Raw genomic sequence first — 19179 nt, 5'->3', positions numbered from 1 at the left:
AACTACCTCTCACAACCTAATATTAGCAGGAAGACTGAGACTCAGAAAACTTGGGTTCTAATTGAGAGTGAGGAAGTGCCTTTTGCCAATGCAACTTAGTTTCTTCTCTGTATCTCATAGTCTTGGAGATTGCCATTGAGAAGGGTATGACTGGAGCACTGAGAAGTTAATGACTTGTTCTGGGCCCCACAGGTGTCCCACATTGTGTCACAGCTTGGACTTGAATCTAGATCTTATGGGGATTATGTTCTCAATTCATCAAAACAAGCTGGATAAAGGTACTGCTTTTAAGGAGGAGTAACATTTAACCTTTAGGTTGGATTGGTTCACTGATTAACCTTTCACTCTCTAGCATCTCCTGACACAGAACATGACCCAGAACTAGCCCTTTTTGACTGGGGGAGGCGGGGAGGAGGATGAAGAAGGGAAAGACGAAGACCCTGGAGAGACCCTGTGTATTTAGAAGGCTGCATGCAGCCACAGAATACCATAGGAGAGTTAGAGTTGGGGCACAAAAGATGAATTGAACCCACTTCACTATTTTGCTAAACCTACCCTTTGTATACTACAATACTTCCTCTTTGCCAAACATTTTACTCCCCAGTAGGAGTAGCAGTTTTATTTTTATCACTATTCAGTATCACCTGCTCTTCCTCAACTGTGTTCTGTCTTATCTTTAGGGCTAACTTCCTATTTTCTCATTTTAAAACTTTCTTAACTTCCTGGTGTTATATATATGTTTTTTACTATCTCTTGTTTACCCAGCTCCTTTATTTATTTATTTTTAGAATGTTCACGTTTTGGTCTAGTAGTGAGATTTTAGCTTTCTGAATCTTGTTATCTATCTTGCTCTCCATTCCCCACTCCAAATCCTTAATGAGATCAGAATACCCTATGTAAGAGAAGGAATTTCTAAAACAAGAAAAAAGTTCCCATGGTGATGGATTGGTGGAGGAAAGTTTGTATCTGAGCCAATAACTTAACAAACTTTCTACTAGAGAAACAGTCTCTGAGCTTGTTTCTAATTGGCTCCTTCAGACAGGTTTTCCTGATTCCAATCTACTATTAATCTTCTCTGTCAGTCACCACAGTATCCTCACAAACTAAAAATTGGCTGTAGACTTTAATGTAATGAGTAGAATTTTGAGAGCCTAAGGGATTATATTAATAGTTGACTCAGGTTTAAAACATGATTTTTAACCACCTAATTTCATTCAAGATGTGTGTATTGTGTACATGATTTGGCACTCAGGTGCATTTGTATGAAGAGAAGAAAACCAATTTAAAAAAAAAATCTGTCACTATTTAAAAACAAAGATCTTAGAATCACTCAACTGTGGTTTCATAACTGTGATTCATTGCTGACTGCCAGGGAATCTCCTGTAAAATTATTACTAATAATATGACTTTCATCACCAAGAAGCCCAGGTCCTCCACTCTATCATGGTATACATTCCCCAAGGATGTGCCAGCAAAGGCTAAAATATAACACTCCTCAGGGGCAGAGGAACCTGTGAAAATGAGCACTTGCTCTCCCAAACAAGGACTGAAGATTGAGGGAGGGTCTCATGGAACTCAAGCTATGACTTGGAGGGTATACTCTAGCAGACTTATTAGTATTATTTTTGATATTCACCACATTTCTTCCTATGTCTTTTTGACTCGTGAGACTGTGTCTGTGTGGAAACTCCACCACTAGACTAATAAGATTTTAAATTGAAATGAATCTTGGAGAACATTTAGTCTAACCCTCTAATTTCATGTATCAGAAAATTGAGGTCCAAAGACATAAGTCTAGCCTCATACCAGTTGTGAGCAGATCTAGGGCTGGAAACCTGGCTATCCATCTTGGGTGCTGCAGTGGAAGATTGATTTGACTGGCTTCCTTGCAGTGGTAAAATCAGTTCTTTTCCTAAGGTCTATTCCAAAAAGAAGACTTCTTTCCTAGTTTCAATAATGAGATAGGCACCTATGTGCTTTCACCGAGCTCAACAGTAGTTTCCTTGTGTTGTCTTTTCATTCTGACATCTCAGTTTTTTTCTTTTCTGTTGCTTTTTGAATCCTTACTCTGGCAGCTGAGCTAGATAGTCTCCTGGTCTTTGGTTTGGGATTCTAGCTTTGTCTCAGAATTCTGACCTAGTCTGGTATCTTTCCTCTAATTCTTGCTCAAGTGATAGAATTGTCATCTTTATATCTTTTCTTTGTCCCTAACTGTTCTCCTGGATCTGATCCTATTAGAACCTTGTTTTGAGCTGCCCTTTTCTATCCATACTTTGGATATTTATCCCATTAATAAGGTATAGTAATGATAGCAAAGTGTAAGAGAGTAAGTGTGCTGGCAGTTGGGAGACCTAAGTATTGGTCCCAGCTAAGCCAAGAAGTAACCATATGACCTCACTTGGGCATCACATTGAATTCTTATGGTAAAAGGGAATTGGACTAGGTAATTTTTAAGGTTAATTTAATGAGGATTTATTGGGCTCGTGCTATATGTAAAGAGAACAAGTACTAGGAAAGATACAAAATTTAAACAAGACATGGGCTGATCCTTCCTGGAATTTGCAAATATCTATTGCTTTTATCATTCTATGTGTCAGTAACTGCCTATGTGATATAATTTAATGAATGTTAAAAGGCCCATCTTCCTTCAAATATCTCCCTTGGGACACGTATGGTGCTAGAATTTTTAACATAAGAGAATGCTTCCTTTTGTATTAAATTTTTTTCTTTGAAGGCTCTTGTGATAATGGATATGTTACCTCGTAGGGTAAATACATCTGAAACCCATTAATAACTAGCTCAGGGGCCAAAATTACAATTCTTAGCTGTATATTGTACAAAAACAGGTGGTGAGCTGGACTCAGTACTGTGGGCCATAGATGAATGGCCCTTAAACTCAATGAATATATCATTAACTAACCTCAGGGAGCAGCTTCCTGCGAAGCATTCCATGGTGGTGTTGATGGGAGGGAATACATATTTGACAAAACTCTAATTGTAGATAGATGTGATAATCAGCAAAGTTACTACTATAGTCAGCTACATCCCCAGCAGTGGAAGACATACAATGGATTTCAAATAGGCATTTTCCCCTGCTAGGGAAAACCAGGATATACACACACAGGCTATCCATTTAATTGGCCCTTACTAACCCAGAATCATCTTGGGGAAGCAGGCCTAGAATATAGATCTTTTACTCCATTTGTACTGTCTTTGGGTTTTGTATGACCATACTAGATTGACTTGATTGGTAGGTCCATTTCCTAAAATACAAACAGATTCAAAATTCCAAAAGATCAGCTATTGCATACATCTTTTTGGTCATTTGTGGATTTTGAGTAGATTCATTCATGGATTCATCGCCTATCCAATAATGTTAACTTGTTTACAGAACCTTCCAAGAATAAACACAAAGAACAAGGATCTTTTGTGTAGGCTATATAATGTTGAGACTCTCCCTCATCTTGGTAGCTAGGTGGTGTAATGGAGAGGCTATTGGGCTTGGAGTCAAGAAGTTCAAATCTAGCCTTAGACACTTTATAAATACTTATTGAGTTACTGGACTCACTGACTCTGGGCAAGTCAATTTAGTTCTTAGCCTTAATTTCTCATTTATACAAAAGGAATTATAATAGCATCTACTTCTCAGAGTTGTGAGGATCAAATAAAAAATATATATGTATGTACATATATATATATTATTTACTCTAGACATTTATTTTTAGATTTGAAACCTAATCCATGATCAAGATGGAAGCATTGAAAGACCATATGTCCATTGGCAGCCCAAGATAGATTGCTGTCATAGGATAGCCAGCTCACTTTCACGATCTGTGTGTTCTGAGCTAACTTAGTTCTGTGGGTCCAGGCACCCTTTGGAGCTATCATTGTTCTCCCCATACTGAAATCATCATCAGATAGCTACATGATTCCATGTATTCCAACTGTGTTTAATAGATATTAGGGAAATAAAGTCAGATTCTGTTAATGTTCCTAAAGTTTTGTGTTTTTCTTGTTTGGTCCTGGTAATAATAGTAGATGTCTAAATAGTACTTTAAGGATTGGAAAATATACATTATCTTATTTGATCCTCAAGATGGTCTCTGTTTTATGCAAGAGGAAATAAATTCAGGGACGTTATAACTTAGCCAGGGTCACACTGTCAGAGGTAGGATTTGGATCAGGCAGGTATTTCCTGATTCCATGTTCAATGTTCTTTTAGTTATTCATGTCTCTACAATCCAATGACTGCCTATTGCTAATCCTCAAACACAAGATGCTCCATTTCCCAACTTGGAATATTTTTACTGACTATGTTCCCCCTGTCTGGAATGTTTTCCTTCTCATCTCTGCCTATTGATCTTTCTGGCTTTCTTCAAGTCTCAGATAAAGTCCTAGCTTCTACAAGAATCCTTTCCTAATTCTTTTTAATGGTAATAACAGGGATATTCTGAAATATGTGTTAGAAACATAGAAGCGTTTCTAGACCAAGGAATGCTTAAAATGGGATTCATATAAATTTGTGGGACTTTTCGGAATTTTATTTTAATAGTATATTATTTTTCCAATTACACACAAAGATGATTTTCAACATTCATTTTTGTGAGATTTTGAGTTCCAAATTTTTTTTCTCCTTCCATCCTTTAATCCTTTCCCTCCTCAAGACAGCAAGCAATCTGATATAGGTTATACATGCACAATCGTTTTTTAACTTATTTCCATGTGAGTCATGTTGGGAAAGAAAAAGCAGAACAAAAGGGAGAAAAAACCACGAGAAAGAATAAAACAAAGGCGAAAATGGTATACTTTGATCTGTATTCAGTCTCTATGCCATTCTCTAGATGAGGATGGCACTTTCCACTAAGAAAAGCATAGTTGATAGATCATATAATCTTGCTGTTATTGTGTAAAATGTTTTCCTAGCTCTGTTCATTTCACTTAGCATCACTTCATGTAAATATTTCCCAAAATAAGCCTTTTCATCATTTCTTATAGAATAGTATTCCATTGCATTCATACACTATAACTTATTTAGGTAATTCCCAGTTGATGAGCATCCACTCAATTTCCAATACCTTGCCATCACAAAAAAAGCTGCTGCAAATGCTTTTGCACAAAGGGGGGCCTTTTCCCTCTTTTATGATTTCTTTGGGACACAGACCTTGTAACAACACTACTGGATTAAAGGATGCCTCCTTCCTTTATTTCTTCCCCTCCTCAAGACAGCAAAGAATCTGATGTAGATTACACATTTACAATCATTTTTTTAACATATTTCCATATGAGTTATGTTGGGAAAGAAAAAGTAGAAGAAAAGGGAAAACAAAATTTGATAAACCTTTGGGTATAGTTCCAAATCATTCTCCACAATGGCTGGATCAATTCACAGTTCTACCAACAATGTATTAGTGTCCCAGTTTTCCCAAGTCTCCTTCAACATTTGTCATTATCTTTTCCTATCATTTTGGCTCTTCTGATAGGTCTGAGGTGGTATCAGATAGTTGTTTTAATTTGCAATTCTCTAATAAAAAGTGATTTAAAGCATTTTTAATATAATTACAGATGGCTTTAATTTCTTCATCTGAAAATTGTCTTCTTATCCTTTCCATTTGTTAATTGGTGAATGACTTGTATTTTTATGCATTTGACTCCCTTCTAATCTTGAATCCATTGGTTTTGTTTGTACAAAAACTTTTTCTTTAAATGTGATCAAAATTTTCCATTTTGCACTTCATAATGTTTTTTATTGTTTGATCATAAAACCCTCCCTTCTCCAAGATCTGATAGAACTATCCCTTGCTTTCCTAATTTGCTTACTGTATCATCTTTCATGTCTAAATCATGAACCCATTTCAACCTTATCTTGGTATACAGTGTAAATTTGTTTGTAAAAAATATATTTTAATAACTGTATTTCAATATCATTGGTTCCCTTTGTAGTTCTTTGTATTTTGTTTTACTCATTTAAAACATTCTGAGAAGTCCAAGGACTGTTTCACCAGATGGGCAAAGTGGTCCACGACATACAAAAAGTTAAGAACTCATATTTCAAACCTAACAATCTAGTCTCTTCCTGAGATTTAGGTCCATGTTATCAGGGTTTCCATATCTTTAATGATAAGCACAAATTGTTTTCACTTTCTTTGATTATCTCTTCTTTTTTAGACTCCCTTAGCCTAAGTAGGCCAATCTGTTCTGGTACAAAGAGACTAGAAAGATAATTGATATAGGGTTTTAGTGTTAATCAGACCCTCTGCTGAGGAGACAAAACATGATATTAAATCTTGTTTGATCTTCTTTTATCAAGTATATTGGGAGGTAATTTGGTACAAGAGAAAAAGAATAATAGATTTGGAATCAAAGGATGTGGGTCTGAATCCTGGACTACATTTGAAGTCTTTTTAGCTTAGCAGGACTTTGCATTTCTTTGATCTAGTTTTTAAGAATATTGTATCACTACATCACCCACTGAGGCATCCAAGTACTATTCCTCAGTTTCCTCATTTGTAAATTGGAGGATAGGACTTTATGACTTCTAAGATATCTTTCAGTTCTACATGATTGTTATCACCTGTATGACTTTGGGAAAAGCACTTTATTTTCTGTCCTCATCTATACTATCAGAGGGTTAGACAGTGACCTACTAAGATCTCTTTAGTTCTACATCAGTGAAGGATTCCATGTTTCTACCTTGATAATGACAAAAGAATTCTTTCTAAGCTTATCAAGGGGATAGTTGAACTGAATTACTGAAGGGTGGTTTAACTGAAAAGATTTTTGTAATCATGGTTGGAAGCAAACAACATTCTTATCATGATTTGACATGACTCTGGGGTATGTGGGATTGCTCAATTTGAGATGCAAACAAAATTGAGTGTGTGGTTTTGATAATATTTGCAAGGATCCCTAATTTTTACTGCTGGACCAAATTCTTCCATTTCAAACCCTGTAAGGAAAAAAAAAAGTTTTACAATGATAAGCTAATTTTGTGGTTTAAGGTTTTTCCTTTTCCAATAAATAATTGATAATATATTTTAATTTTTTTAATTAAAAAAAATTGTCCTCCATCTTACTTTTTTTTTTTTTTTTTTTTTTTTTAAAAAAACAAGTAAAGGCAGGGAAGAAACTATTCAATAGTCAGCCAGCAAACATTTATTCAGTGCCTACCAAGAGTTCAAAAAAAGATAATCATTAATAGAAACACTAGGCATTCTTCACTTTCCTTCTGCTCTGATAGCTCCCATTATGTTATAAACTCCTCTACTAGATTATAAACTCCCTGAGGACAAAGATTATCTTTTACTACTTTTTGTATCTCCATATCTTTAGACAGTATCTAGCACATAGTAAGCTTTTACTAAATGCTGATTGATTCATTGATTGAAGATTGAATTGAATTGAATTAAGTCTGTGTTCTGAAGGGACAAATCCATGCAATATAAGTTTTGGCAGTTTCTACAAGGTGTAGTCCCAGAAATTCAGATCAAGCCAACAGTCATTTATTAAGCACCTGGACATGTCAAATTTTGGAAGGCTCATCAATAGATTGACTACAAAAATTGATGAATTTTTCAGCCAAAGAAATTTTGTGAATTTTTTTTTTTTACTACATTGTCTAGAGATCATGATCTATAATGATTAAGGTTGGGCTAACATTGAAGAAATCTATGTTGTTGTTTTTTTAATGTGCCAAATACTGGAGATGTAAAGAGTTTATATTCTATAGAGGAGCCAATGTGCACATATATAATTATATAAAAAATGAAAAAAAAGAATTCTAAGGTAATTCTGTAGATTAAGCTACTAGTAATTGGACTTGGAGAACTGAGCTTTGAAGGAACTCAGGGTAAGAGTTGAGGTTGAAAAGAGAAGCATCAATACCTGACATAAGAGATGAGCATCTCTAATCTGAGCAAGCTAGAAAGGACACTATCAAGCCTTATGAATTCAATCTAAACCTCAGTTTCTCCTTAAAAAACAGCTATGGGGCAGCTAGGTGGTGCAGTGGATAGAACACCAGCCCTGAAGTCAGGAAGATCTGAGTTCAAATCTGTCTCAGACACTTAACACTTCCTAGTTCTGTGACCCTGGGCACTGTAATTGGGGAAAAACAAACAAACAGCAAATACTTATTATTAAACCTGTTTCAGAGAACACAGTGTTAGTTGCTAGTGGAAATACATTTAGATAAGACTGCACTCGTGGACATTATTTTATTATATATTATAGTCAGGAGAACACTGTGTATATGAATTTTGTCTATTTTGCTTGTCTATTTGTTTTTATATCTATTTCAATCCCTCTGTCATCTCTCTATCTAGTTATTTGTCTAATAATAATAACTAGCATGTATATAATGCTTTTAAATTTGCAAAGTACAAATATTTCATTTTGCAAAGTACTTTATAAATATTTCATTTTATCCTCAAAACAACACTGAGAGGTAGATCCTTTTATATTTCTTATTTTACAGTGAGGAAACTAAAATAGGCAGATGTGAAGTGACTTGCCCAGAACTACATAGGTATTATTTCTTGATGACAGATTTGAACTCAGGTTTTCTTTATTTCAGGGATAGACTTCTCTCCACTGAATCACTGGATTATTTCTATTATACATCCCCATCTACAACAATTCATGTGTTATAGTGCAGTGCACTCAAGGAGTCAAGATAAAATGTGTGTGGTTCAAAGGTAGACAAGTTGTTACTGACTGGTGAAAATCAGGGAAGACTTCATGAAGTGGATGCCTTTGAGTTGGGTTTTATAGGACATGTAGGAATCCAGCAGGTGAAGTGGAAATCCTATTAGCCTGAACGAGTAAATTAGTTCATTCATAAGTCTCTAGAGTAATGTGCACACTGCAGTGCTCTAGAAATAAATTTAACCTGTGTCAGGAATATGACATTTCTGCTGAAATGCAGTGGAGGCAGGCAGAGTAAGGGGAACAGGTTAGGAGATCTGGAGCTTTGACTCACTAGTTAGTTGTCAGTCCCTGATTTCTCTGGGTCCCCATTTCCTGAAAAGCAAAAAGGTTGGACCATTTGACCTCAAAGACCTTTCTAGTTCTAATAATTTATAAATCTAAAAAACCCAGTGCTTTCAAATGTATAATGTTAAAGATTTGCTTCCTCAAGTGGTAATGTCAATGGATACAATAGTCTTGTTATCTCTATACTGAGCAAAAAGGAAGCCCTCACAAACTATTGAATCAAATTGCCATTTGGGGGAATTATTGCCCAATTTGGTGCTCTTAGGAGTACTCATTCAGGGAGCTGCCCCCAGCTTCCAACCCCGATGAAAGTTGTGTTAATGTTACTAATCCCAGGCTTGCTTTTGGAACTCTTCCAGCGAAAGCGATTCATTCATTTATTTGTTTTTAAAGATAATTTTAAATGGTTTTTTTAGCTTAATGTTCCCAATGCAATAAATAATGTTCTCCCCTTTCTCTTGCGCAGGAGAAAATGAACCGACCCCTATGACAGAATGGCTTTTGTCGGTGCTCATGGCCACATTCTGCTTTCTTCTGTTGAGTCTCTTCTTTATATGTCGAATGTAGGTATCTCGTGGGCTTGTTCTCAGGGCAATGGTGCAGCATAACACTGGCTTTTTGCCCACCCATCACCCATTACTCTCATCCTCTAAAGAAACGATTGCATGCACAGAAAGGCAAGGCATCCAAACTGGTCATCTGTGGGTCTTTTCTGGGCCTGTTTTCAGAGGAGATTACTGTTGTATAAACAAGAGGGAGAGAATCAATAGCTGATCTATAGAGACACAAGCACCAGGAAGCTGCTGGGAGCCAGTAAAGATCTGCCCTTGAATTTGTTAATAGTGTGGTAATTTTTGTGAAGGCCTGTAAATTATTCAAGCAGCTCTTGATTTCTTTGCTGACTTCCCTTACATTCTTTGTTGCCTTTTTTGGAGGGCCTTTTTACATGGCAGATGGTCTTTTCGGCATAGTCGGCTCCCTGCACTGTGAGCTGAAATAACAAGACCCCCTTGACACGGCCATGTGATTACTTTGGACTTGGGTAGGCATTTGCTGACTCCCTGGCCCTTTTGTCCCTGAGTGGCTAATTGCACATGAGCCATGTTTCCTGTGATAACTTGCATATATGAAGAGAATCTAGATGTCAGAGAAGAATATGCTGATTTTTTTTTGTCCCATTTTCCCAAATAATTTCAAATAATCCTGCTCCCAGGCCTAGAAACTGGGGTTCAGTAGCATGTGCCATTCAGCATATATGAGAAGGTTCTCCCTTTTAGGCCTCCTGTGATTTCTGAAAATGGCATTTGCAGAGATGATTATGTTTCTGAACAATTTTACCGTTATTAATTAATAAGTTCTTGCATTATTCCTACAGGGAATGCACAGTACATTGGTGTAGTTCAGAATGGGCTGTTATGATTCATCTGATATAGATATTATCAGAAGCTTTCCATATATGATTTTCAAGTATTCACATGAGAATTCTGAATATAATTTAATTTTTCTTGTGTGGTTTAGAAGGACATTGTAATATTTATAGGTCAGCACAAGGGATATCAACTATCACTGTTGATGTACTGGTAGCTATTGTTTATTACCTTCAGTTAGATAATCTGAGTTGTATCTCTCTGTGGTACTAGCTGTGTGACCATGGGTGAGTAGATGAACCTCTCTGAGTCCAAAGAAATAATAATGATGATTTAAATTGGTTCTGAGAGCGTCCTATAATGGTGAAGCCATTGGGCTGGTCAGAACAGCAATGTCTCCTTCATAGTGAGGTTGTGAGCATCACACTGAGTTAAGGCATCTGAAAGGTCAGGGACCAGGCTCATAGAGAGCTCCTACATGAGGACATTCACCTTACCAGTGAAGACTGGCTTTTGTTTTCCTTGCAGCCCAAGGTCTTGTCCAGAGTCACACAATCCTTATGTATCAGGGGCAGGATTTGCCTCAGGTTTCCCTGGGCTAGCCCTCTCTCCACTTGTACCTTACTGCCTCCGAGTATCTCCACTGTGGTGTGTGTGTCAGCTATTTGTGGTGGTCCTGGTCAAGAAGGGTTCTGAGTAGACAGAATGCTGGTGTTTGTCATAGTGGGTACCTTGTAAGGGCTGTTTCTAGAGCACAGAACAAGTGGCCCACTTTAAAAATCTCTTTTTTAATTGCACATGTTTAACATATATTGGATTACTTGCTGTCTAGGGAAAGGAGTGGAGGGAAGGGAAGAGAAAAAAAAATTGGAACCCAAGGTTTTGCAAAGGGTTAATGTTGAAATTTATCTATGCATGTGTTTTTTTGGGGAAAAAAACTTTTAATTTAAAAACCCTCTCCTTTACTTCTCTTTCAGCTGCCATGTATGGACCAAATTGTTTCCTCCCATTCCAAGACCAAACAGCAAAGTTAAGGATCTCTTCATAAGCAACATTTATGAGGTAACTTCTGAAGAGTTTTGAGATCTAGCCTTCTTAGGAATACTTGGGCTGTTTACTGAAATAATACCTTCGGTTTGGGGGACACCTGTGTGCCTCTCTCTCTCTTTTCTCTCAGTTTCTCTTCTCTCTGTTTCTATTTCTTTTCTCTCTGTGTCTTTGTGTCTTTGTGTCTCTCTCTCTGTTTCTGTCTCTCTCCATCTCTGACTTTCTGTCTGCTCTCTCTCTCTCTTTCTGTCTCTCCATCTCTGACTTTCTGTCTTTCTTCTCTCTGTCTCTGTCTCTGTTTCCCTCCATCTTTCTATCTCTCTTTCTCTGTTTTTGTCTGTCTTTCTCTCTGTCTCTCTTCTCTCCCCTTTCTGTTTTTTCTCTATCTTTCTCTGTTTCTATCTCTCTTTTCTCTTGGTTTCTCTTCTCTCTGTTTCTGTCTCTCTTCTCTCTGTGTCTTTGTGTCTCCATCTCTCTCTCTTTTTCTGTTTCTGTCTCTCTTTGTCTCTCTGTGTTTCTGTCTCTGTGTCTCTGTCTCTGTCTATCACACACACGTGTACACACAGACAGACCCACCCCCACCCCCCCTACCTCCTTTGTAGGGAATACTTTAATGGGATCACATGGTCCTTTCAGTTAAATAATTTAGCGAATTGCTTTCTCCTTTTCCCATTCCTAGACTAACTCATTGTAAGTTGCAGACACAGTATCTGAGGCCTAGATTTTTGAATTAAAGATCTTTTCAACTACCTCATTTTGCAAATGAGAAACTAAGGTAAACAGGTTGAGTGACTTGTATAATAAGGTCCCACAGCTAATAAGTATCGGGAATGGCCCTCTCTCCACCTTCCCATGTAGCATCTGCTATCTGTGAGTGGGTAAAGGGCTTTCACTGACTTTCACAACTTCTGTCCCATTCACTGCTTGGGGAAGGGGGCACAAGGCCTCTGTCCAGCCCATTCATCATTCATCCAACAGACCTTTAGAGTTTGTGCGCAAGGTCAGCCAGGAAGTGTTCACCCCTTTGGCAGGACCTTGTATCCCCCTTCCTCCCAGGGGTGTCCGAGCCAAGATCACAGAGACCGGAGGCAGTGTCCTGGGCAGAATCCAGCACACGCTTGTCCCTGCTCTGTCTGCATCCTTTGTTTGGGCAGGACTCACTCAGCTCAGACAAAACTGTCTGCAGAATGGGGGAAAGGAAGCCTAGTGGCTGAGTCCGCTGCTGAGCAGCTTTGTGACCTCCCTTCCGAGTTGTTTTCAGATTGCTCTTGGACCTGACCTGCATTCTCCTAAGAACCATGGGGGATGCGAGCAACAAACTTAAGTCCTGTGTCTGAGCCTCTTAATGGGTCATTTTAATGCTTGTATCTGATTTCCCCACAGAAAACGAGTGGTTCCTATTGATAGCAAAAGGAGTAGGCTTAAAAGCTTATTAGATAAGCTCATGGTTTGTTTTTAATTAAAAGTAAAAGCATCTGTTCAAAATAACCTGACCTGGGGAGGAACAAGCGGATTTCAGCATAAGCAAATAGCAAATATTAATGTTAGAGCTAAGCCTAACCTGGCTTCCCAGGGCATCTTATCCCTTTGCCATGTTGTTCTTTCCATTAAACAGCCTCAGCAATTAAAGAGAAAAAAAAAAAGGAACAAGTAAAATGAGGGAATTGAATGTTGCAATGTGCCCAAAGGACTGAAATTCTCCAGTTACCAGAAACGTGGTAGAACCAATTCCAGCTTTCCCATATGTGGTCTTCCCCTCCTCCACTCTCCCAACTGCTTCCACCTTCACCCAAAGCCATCACCTCCATGGGGCTCTGGTCCAACTTGAGTTAGCTCCACTGTCAATTGAGGAAGGAGGGGGCCCAGCCAGTGCCAGTTTGTGCCAGCAGCTTTGGCAGTACAGACTCCAGCCCAGGAGGAATCAGCTAGAAAGCACTGGGAAGGAGAGGAGATGTGGAGAGACACTGATCATTTCTAATTACAACTGGCATCCCAGCGTAGCACTGGAGGCAGTCGTGGGCTTTGGGGATCTCTGCCTTCCAAGAGCTCTCTCAGGCTAAGGATTTGTCAAATAAGTTTTTGCCTGTTAGATTTCACTGAGAAACCGGTTGGTTTTGTATCATTCAGATGAAAGACTCCAAAGGCTCCACTCCTGACTGTGATTTACTGTGTAATCTTGGACAGTCACTTACGTTTTCTGATCTTCGATATTCCCTTTGGCCAAACGAAGGTTTTGGACTAAATGATCTTCACCAGCCTTAAAGTGTGTGATTCTATGAGTCTTTCATCTCTCCTCAATTAACAAGCATTTATTAAGTGCTTAGAATGTGCCAGAGATACAAAGAAAAGCAAAAATTCTGTCTTAGCCTTCCCTGGAGGAATTTACATTCTAATAGGAGAGAGAATATGTAAATAAGGAGATATATTCAAAGGAGATGGAATCTTAATGGGAAGGTCCTGGAAGGGGATGAAGAGAGTCTGGGAAAGGTCTCCTGCAGAATGTCAGATGTGAGCTGAGGAAGCCCGGGGAGCCAAGAGAGGCACATCTCCTCCCTCCCCGACATCTTGACTTTAATCACTATTACAGGAATGTTTTTTTCTAAATGTTTTTTTTCCTCTGAGTATGTCTTTAATCTTTTTTTTTTAATTTTTTAATAGCTTTTTATTTACAAGTTATATGTATGGGTAATTTTACAGCATTAACAATTGCTGAACCTTTTGTTCCAATTTTTCCCCTCTTTCTCCCCACTCCCTCCCCTAGATGGCAGGATGACCAGTAGATGTCAAATATATTATTTTTTCTAAATGTTAAAATAAGCTTTGAATCTGGTTGATGATTCCTCCCAAATGTAGGGAAGTAGCATCGTTCTGTGAATGAATTGCTGCTGTGTTCAGAGGCTACTGTGTACTTGTGTAATTACTACCTGTGTAATTGTGGACAAAGTCTCTCTGGGCCTTAGTTCCTCTCTTTCAAATGAGATGACCAGACCAGGTTCTTTCTGGCTTCAAATCTATGATCTAATAATGTGTGTGACTGTGGACAAGTCACTTCAGTTTCAAAAATCCTCCATTTTCTAATGGGTAAAGCGAGGGGACTAGAGGACCATCAAAGTTTCTTCAAGCTCTAGTCTGATCCTAATTCAAAAGTTCTATTATTGCTAGAATTGTGTATGGAATTATTATTGCTATATTATTGCATGGAAAAGGTAAATAAATTTCACTGGCATATAGTGCATTATTTGTGTTTCTCTTAAAGAAGGCATACCAGCACCTCTGAAACCACGCTGTGTGAGCAGTCTTGTGAATAGCTAGGATGTTTTTAGAGGCTTTCTTTCAAGGGATTGATGGCAAAATAAATAATTATATTTCCTAATATTTGTTTTCCAGAAAAGCAGGTCTGGTGAAACAGAAATTGAAGCCATAAGTTATGTGGAATACCCTGGATTGGATAATTTGGATGATTCTGTATTCTGATATTCGCTGATGTAAACTAAGAAATGCTCTGAGCCATACCAGGAGAGGCAAAGATTAATGGGCTGATCCTCTGGGATTTAGCCTTCCTTTGGGCATCTTGGTCTTCAGATTTCAAGTGGCATACCACAATCCCATCCGCCTAACTCCTTTTTTCTTTTTGATTGAGACTCTTTAGTCTATCTCTCTGTGGCCATAGTACAGAGACTGAAGATGCCCAGGGCAAGTCAGCTGCTTTCAATATTTTGATCTACAGATTTCTGATGCAAATGGAACTTTTTGTTGTTGTGGTGCCAAAGCAGACATTCTCTTTGGCAGGACTCAGCCAAAGGCCCCAGGAAGAAACTGTCTGCTGGTCTCGCTTCTGTAAAAATGGCCTGCTTACTATGAAAAAGTAGTTTTTTATGTCTCAGAGTCATGGGGACTGTATTCCTTTATGTGTACACATATTTGTTCTATAAGCCTAAAATGGTCAGGGTAGCAGGATGAAACCAAGATTAAGGAATAAAGATGGAGACTTACCTGAGCTCTCCAAATGTCCCTCCAAACAATATTAAATGAATTCTGAGTTAATTAATTAATTCAGAGTTAATAAAAAGATAAAGGGAAACAATTATGTGGCCCAAGATGACTTGGAAAATTGTCAGGAACTGACCTAGAAAATAGATTGAGTAGAGATAAATAATTATTGATCTAAAAACTATTTGGAATAAAAAACCTAGACATTTGAAGAAATTATTAAAGAAAAGTGCCACAATATCTTAGAATCACAAAGTAAAATAGAAATTGTGAGAATTCACTGATTATCTTCTGAAAGATAAGGCTGAATGAAAACTCCCAGGAATATTGTAGCCCTATTTCAGAGCTACTGGGTCAAAAAGAAATATGACAAGCAATTAAAGAAGACATTCAAATATCATGGAGTCACAGTCAGAATAACACAAAATTTAGCAGCTTTTACAGGAAGAATCAAAAGATTTGGAATATGATATTCTGGAGGAAAAAGGAGTTAAGATTATAACAGAGAATCCCCTACCTGGCCAAACTAAGTATAGTCCTTCAGGGGGAAAAGTGGACATTTAATGAAATAGAAGACTTTCAAGCATTCCTGATTAAAAGACCATAATGAATAGAACATTTTACTTTCAAATAAAAGACTGAAGAGAAGCATAAAAGGATAAATAGAAAAGGAAATCATAAGGGAATTAATAAGATTAGGCTGTTTACATTCCTATATGGAAAAGATGATAGTTGTAACTCCTAAAAACTTAATCATTATTAAGGTAGTTAGAGTATACAACAAGGGGATGGGTATGAGTTGATTGTAATGGTATATCCAAAAAAAATTAAAGGATGAGAAAGAGGGAGGCTCCTGGAGGAAGTGGAAGGGAGAAATAGAATGTTATAGATTATCTCACATAAAAGAGGCAAAAATAAGAGGGAAAAATCAGGAAGGTTGGACAGTGTTTGAAGCTCACTTTCATTGGAATTGCCTAAAAGAGGAAATAACATGCACACTCAATTGGGCATAGAACTCTATCTTATCCTACAGGCAAAGGAGATAAAAGAAAAAAAAATATGGGAGATTGATTGAAGAGAATGTGGATTTAGGGAAGCAAGGTCAGAAGCAAAATACTTTTGAATACGGAAAGGATGAAAGGAGAGAGATGGTAAATAGGAAAAAAAAAATGGATGGAGGGAAATATACAGTAATCCTAACTGTGAATGTGAATAGGATGAACTCATTCATAAAGCAGAAGCAAAGAGCAGAGTGGATTAAATGATTTAGACATAAAGAGTGATACCATCAGCAAACTAGGGGAAAATGAAATAGTTTAGCTTTCAGATTACAAATAAGGGAAAAAACAATGACCAAACTAGTGATAGAAAGCATTATATGATATAAAATGGATAATTTTGGTTACATTAAATTAAAAGATTTTGCACAGACAAAACCAAGTGAAACAAGATTGGAAGGAAAGAGGAAGTGGGGGTAGGGAGGATTACAGTAAGTTTCTCTGAAAAAGGCATCATTTTTCAAATATATAATGAATGGAGGCAATTTTATAAGAAAACAAATGATTTCCCAATTGCTAAATAATCAAAGGATATGAAAAGGCAGTTTTCAGAAGAAAACATCAAAATTATCTACAGTTACATAAAAATGTCCTGAATTACTATTGATTAGAGAAATCCAAATTAAAACAACTCAGAATTCTGTCACTATAAAGTGACAGAAAATGAAAATTACAAATGTTGGAGGGAATGTGAGAAATTTGGGACATTAATGCTTTGTTGGTAAAGTTGTAAACTGACTAACTACTCTGGAAAGCAATTTAATACTATGCCCAAAGGGCTACAAAATTGCACATACCCTTTGAGTCAACAATACCACTACTACTGAATCTGTATTCTAAAGAGATTTTTTTTTTTTTTAAAAGGACAAGAACCTAGTGGTACAAAAAAAAATTTTTTTTTTTTTTTTAGCAATTCTTTTTGCAATGGTAATAAACTAGAAATTGAGGATCTTACCATTTGTTGGGAAATGGTTAAACAAGTTTTGGTATATGATTATGATGAAATGTAATAGTGCTATAAGAAATGGTGAGCAGTATGCTTTCAGAAAAACCTGGAAAGACTTACATGGATCAATGCAAAGTGAAGTGAGAAAAACCAGAACATCGTCTATAATAAAATCAAAGTTGTATGATATAAATAACTTAGCTATTCTCAACAATGTAATGATCAAAGAATTCTAAAGGACTTAATGATGAAAAATGCTATTTATTCACTTCCAGAAAAAAAAATGATGAAGTTTGAATGTAGATTGAAACATATTTTTAAAAAAACTTTATTTGTTTTTTGGTCTGTTTTCTTTCATAATGTGACTGATATGGAAGTATATTTGATATCACTGTATATGTATTGAATTGATTACCTTCCAGGGGGAGGGAAAGAAGGGACACAGAGAATTTGGAAGTCAAAGTTTTTTAAATGTAAAAATTATTTTTACATGTATTAGGAAAAATTTAAATATTAAAAAAAAGAATAGTTTTTTGGATAGCAAGAATGAAGGCATTATTTGAAGTTAATGTATTATATATGTATCTACATATACATATATATGTATCTGCATATGAAGTTGTGTATGTTTTGAGAAAATCACCATTTATCAAAAAGGAGAAAAGAGTTTTCTTTGAAGAATGTATTATGTTAATAAAGCTACCAATAATGATTTAAACAGCTGGGCTTCAATTAGAGTTATTCAAATAAGAAAGAAGCTTAAGAAGAAGAGGAATCAGGGGAACAAACAGAAGTTCACATTTGCATGGAAGGTTAAACTATATTTCTTATATTTTTGATGACAAGCAATGGCCAAATCAAAAATCTTTATGACATGGTGTCAAACTACTGGTCAATTTAAAGGAGAAAAGAAGTGTGGAATGGAAAAACCCTATCCTAGATTTGCTACTTACTACTTACTATCTGGAAGATTATTTCAATAAGTAATCTTGGTTTTCTCATCTGTAAAATGACTAGTCAAACTTAAAGATCTTTACCAACTCTAAATGCAGTGACCCTATAAGTTCCCATAGGAATAAGCAGGAAATAAGAATTTGGTGGGATCTGCTCCCTACTTTGATCTGGACAGTTTTGGAGAAAGGGTTTAGAATTGGTTGAAAGTAGTTATTTTTAGGAACACCAACAGGCCCTTCTGCCCCCCCCCCCCAAATATTTTACTTGTCAATCTAAGAATGATGCAGGAAATTTCTCCCATTGCATTTTGGAGACATGTACTTTTTAGCTAGAGTAGTAGCATGCTGCAAAACTGATTTTCCTAAAGTGACATCAGGTGATCAGAAATTTATATTATATAAACTCCCCCATATAGCTTTCAAGCCTGTAATGACTGGCCCCACTGTACCTTTCCAAACTATTAGAACTTATTTCCTTTCATAAACACTATTTATCAGTCAATTTTTTTTAACAGTTCCTTTTACACAATCATTCAACTCCTTTCTCCATTCTTTGAACTGACTGTCCCCCATACCTGGAATGTATTCAGTTAAAAGCTCAGCATCTTAGAATGTCTAGTTATGATTCAGCTTTAGTTCCACTCTTTACAGGAAACTGTTCTTGATCCCTCCAACTTTCAAAAGCTTCCATTGTCACTCCCATTAATTATCATATATTGATTTTGTACTTATATTTGCATTGATCTATATTTGTATATATTTCCCTAAGCTAGATTGAAAGCTCTGTGAGGGCAAGAATTTTTTTCATTTTGTTTTTTTCCTTAGGT

The 19179-nt window shown here is 36.8% G+C and overlaps 1 protein-coding gene across 1 annotated transcript in view; it reads left to right on the top strand.

Annotated features, from left to right (window-relative positions):
- IL5RA (interleukin 5 receptor subunit alpha) overlaps window positions 1-18119 on the top strand; it is a 50116-nt gene extending 31997 nt beyond the window's left edge. The window contains exons 11-13 of the mRNA XM_051981060.1: window positions 9458-9554; window positions 11336-11420; window positions 14793-18119. Coding sequence (XP_051837020.1) covers window positions 9458-9554; window positions 11336-11420; window positions 14793-14879 — 269 coding nt within the window. The 3' untranslated portion in view covers window positions 14880-18119. The remainder of the gene's footprint in view (window positions 1-9457; window positions 9555-11335; window positions 11421-14792) is intronic.
- The last annotated feature ends 1060 nt before the right edge of the window (window positions 18120-19179 follow it).

The sequence above is a fragment of the Antechinus flavipes genome, chromosome 1 (genome assembly GCF_016432865.1).
Source record: "Antechinus flavipes isolate AdamAnt ecotype Samford, QLD, Australia chromosome 1, AdamAnt_v2, whole genome shotgun sequence".
Taxonomy (NCBI): Eukaryota; Metazoa; Chordata; class Mammalia; order Dasyuromorphia; family Dasyuridae; genus Antechinus; species Antechinus flavipes.
Note: the sequence above shows the minus strand (reverse complement) of the source record. Positions and strands in the feature narration are given on the sequence as shown.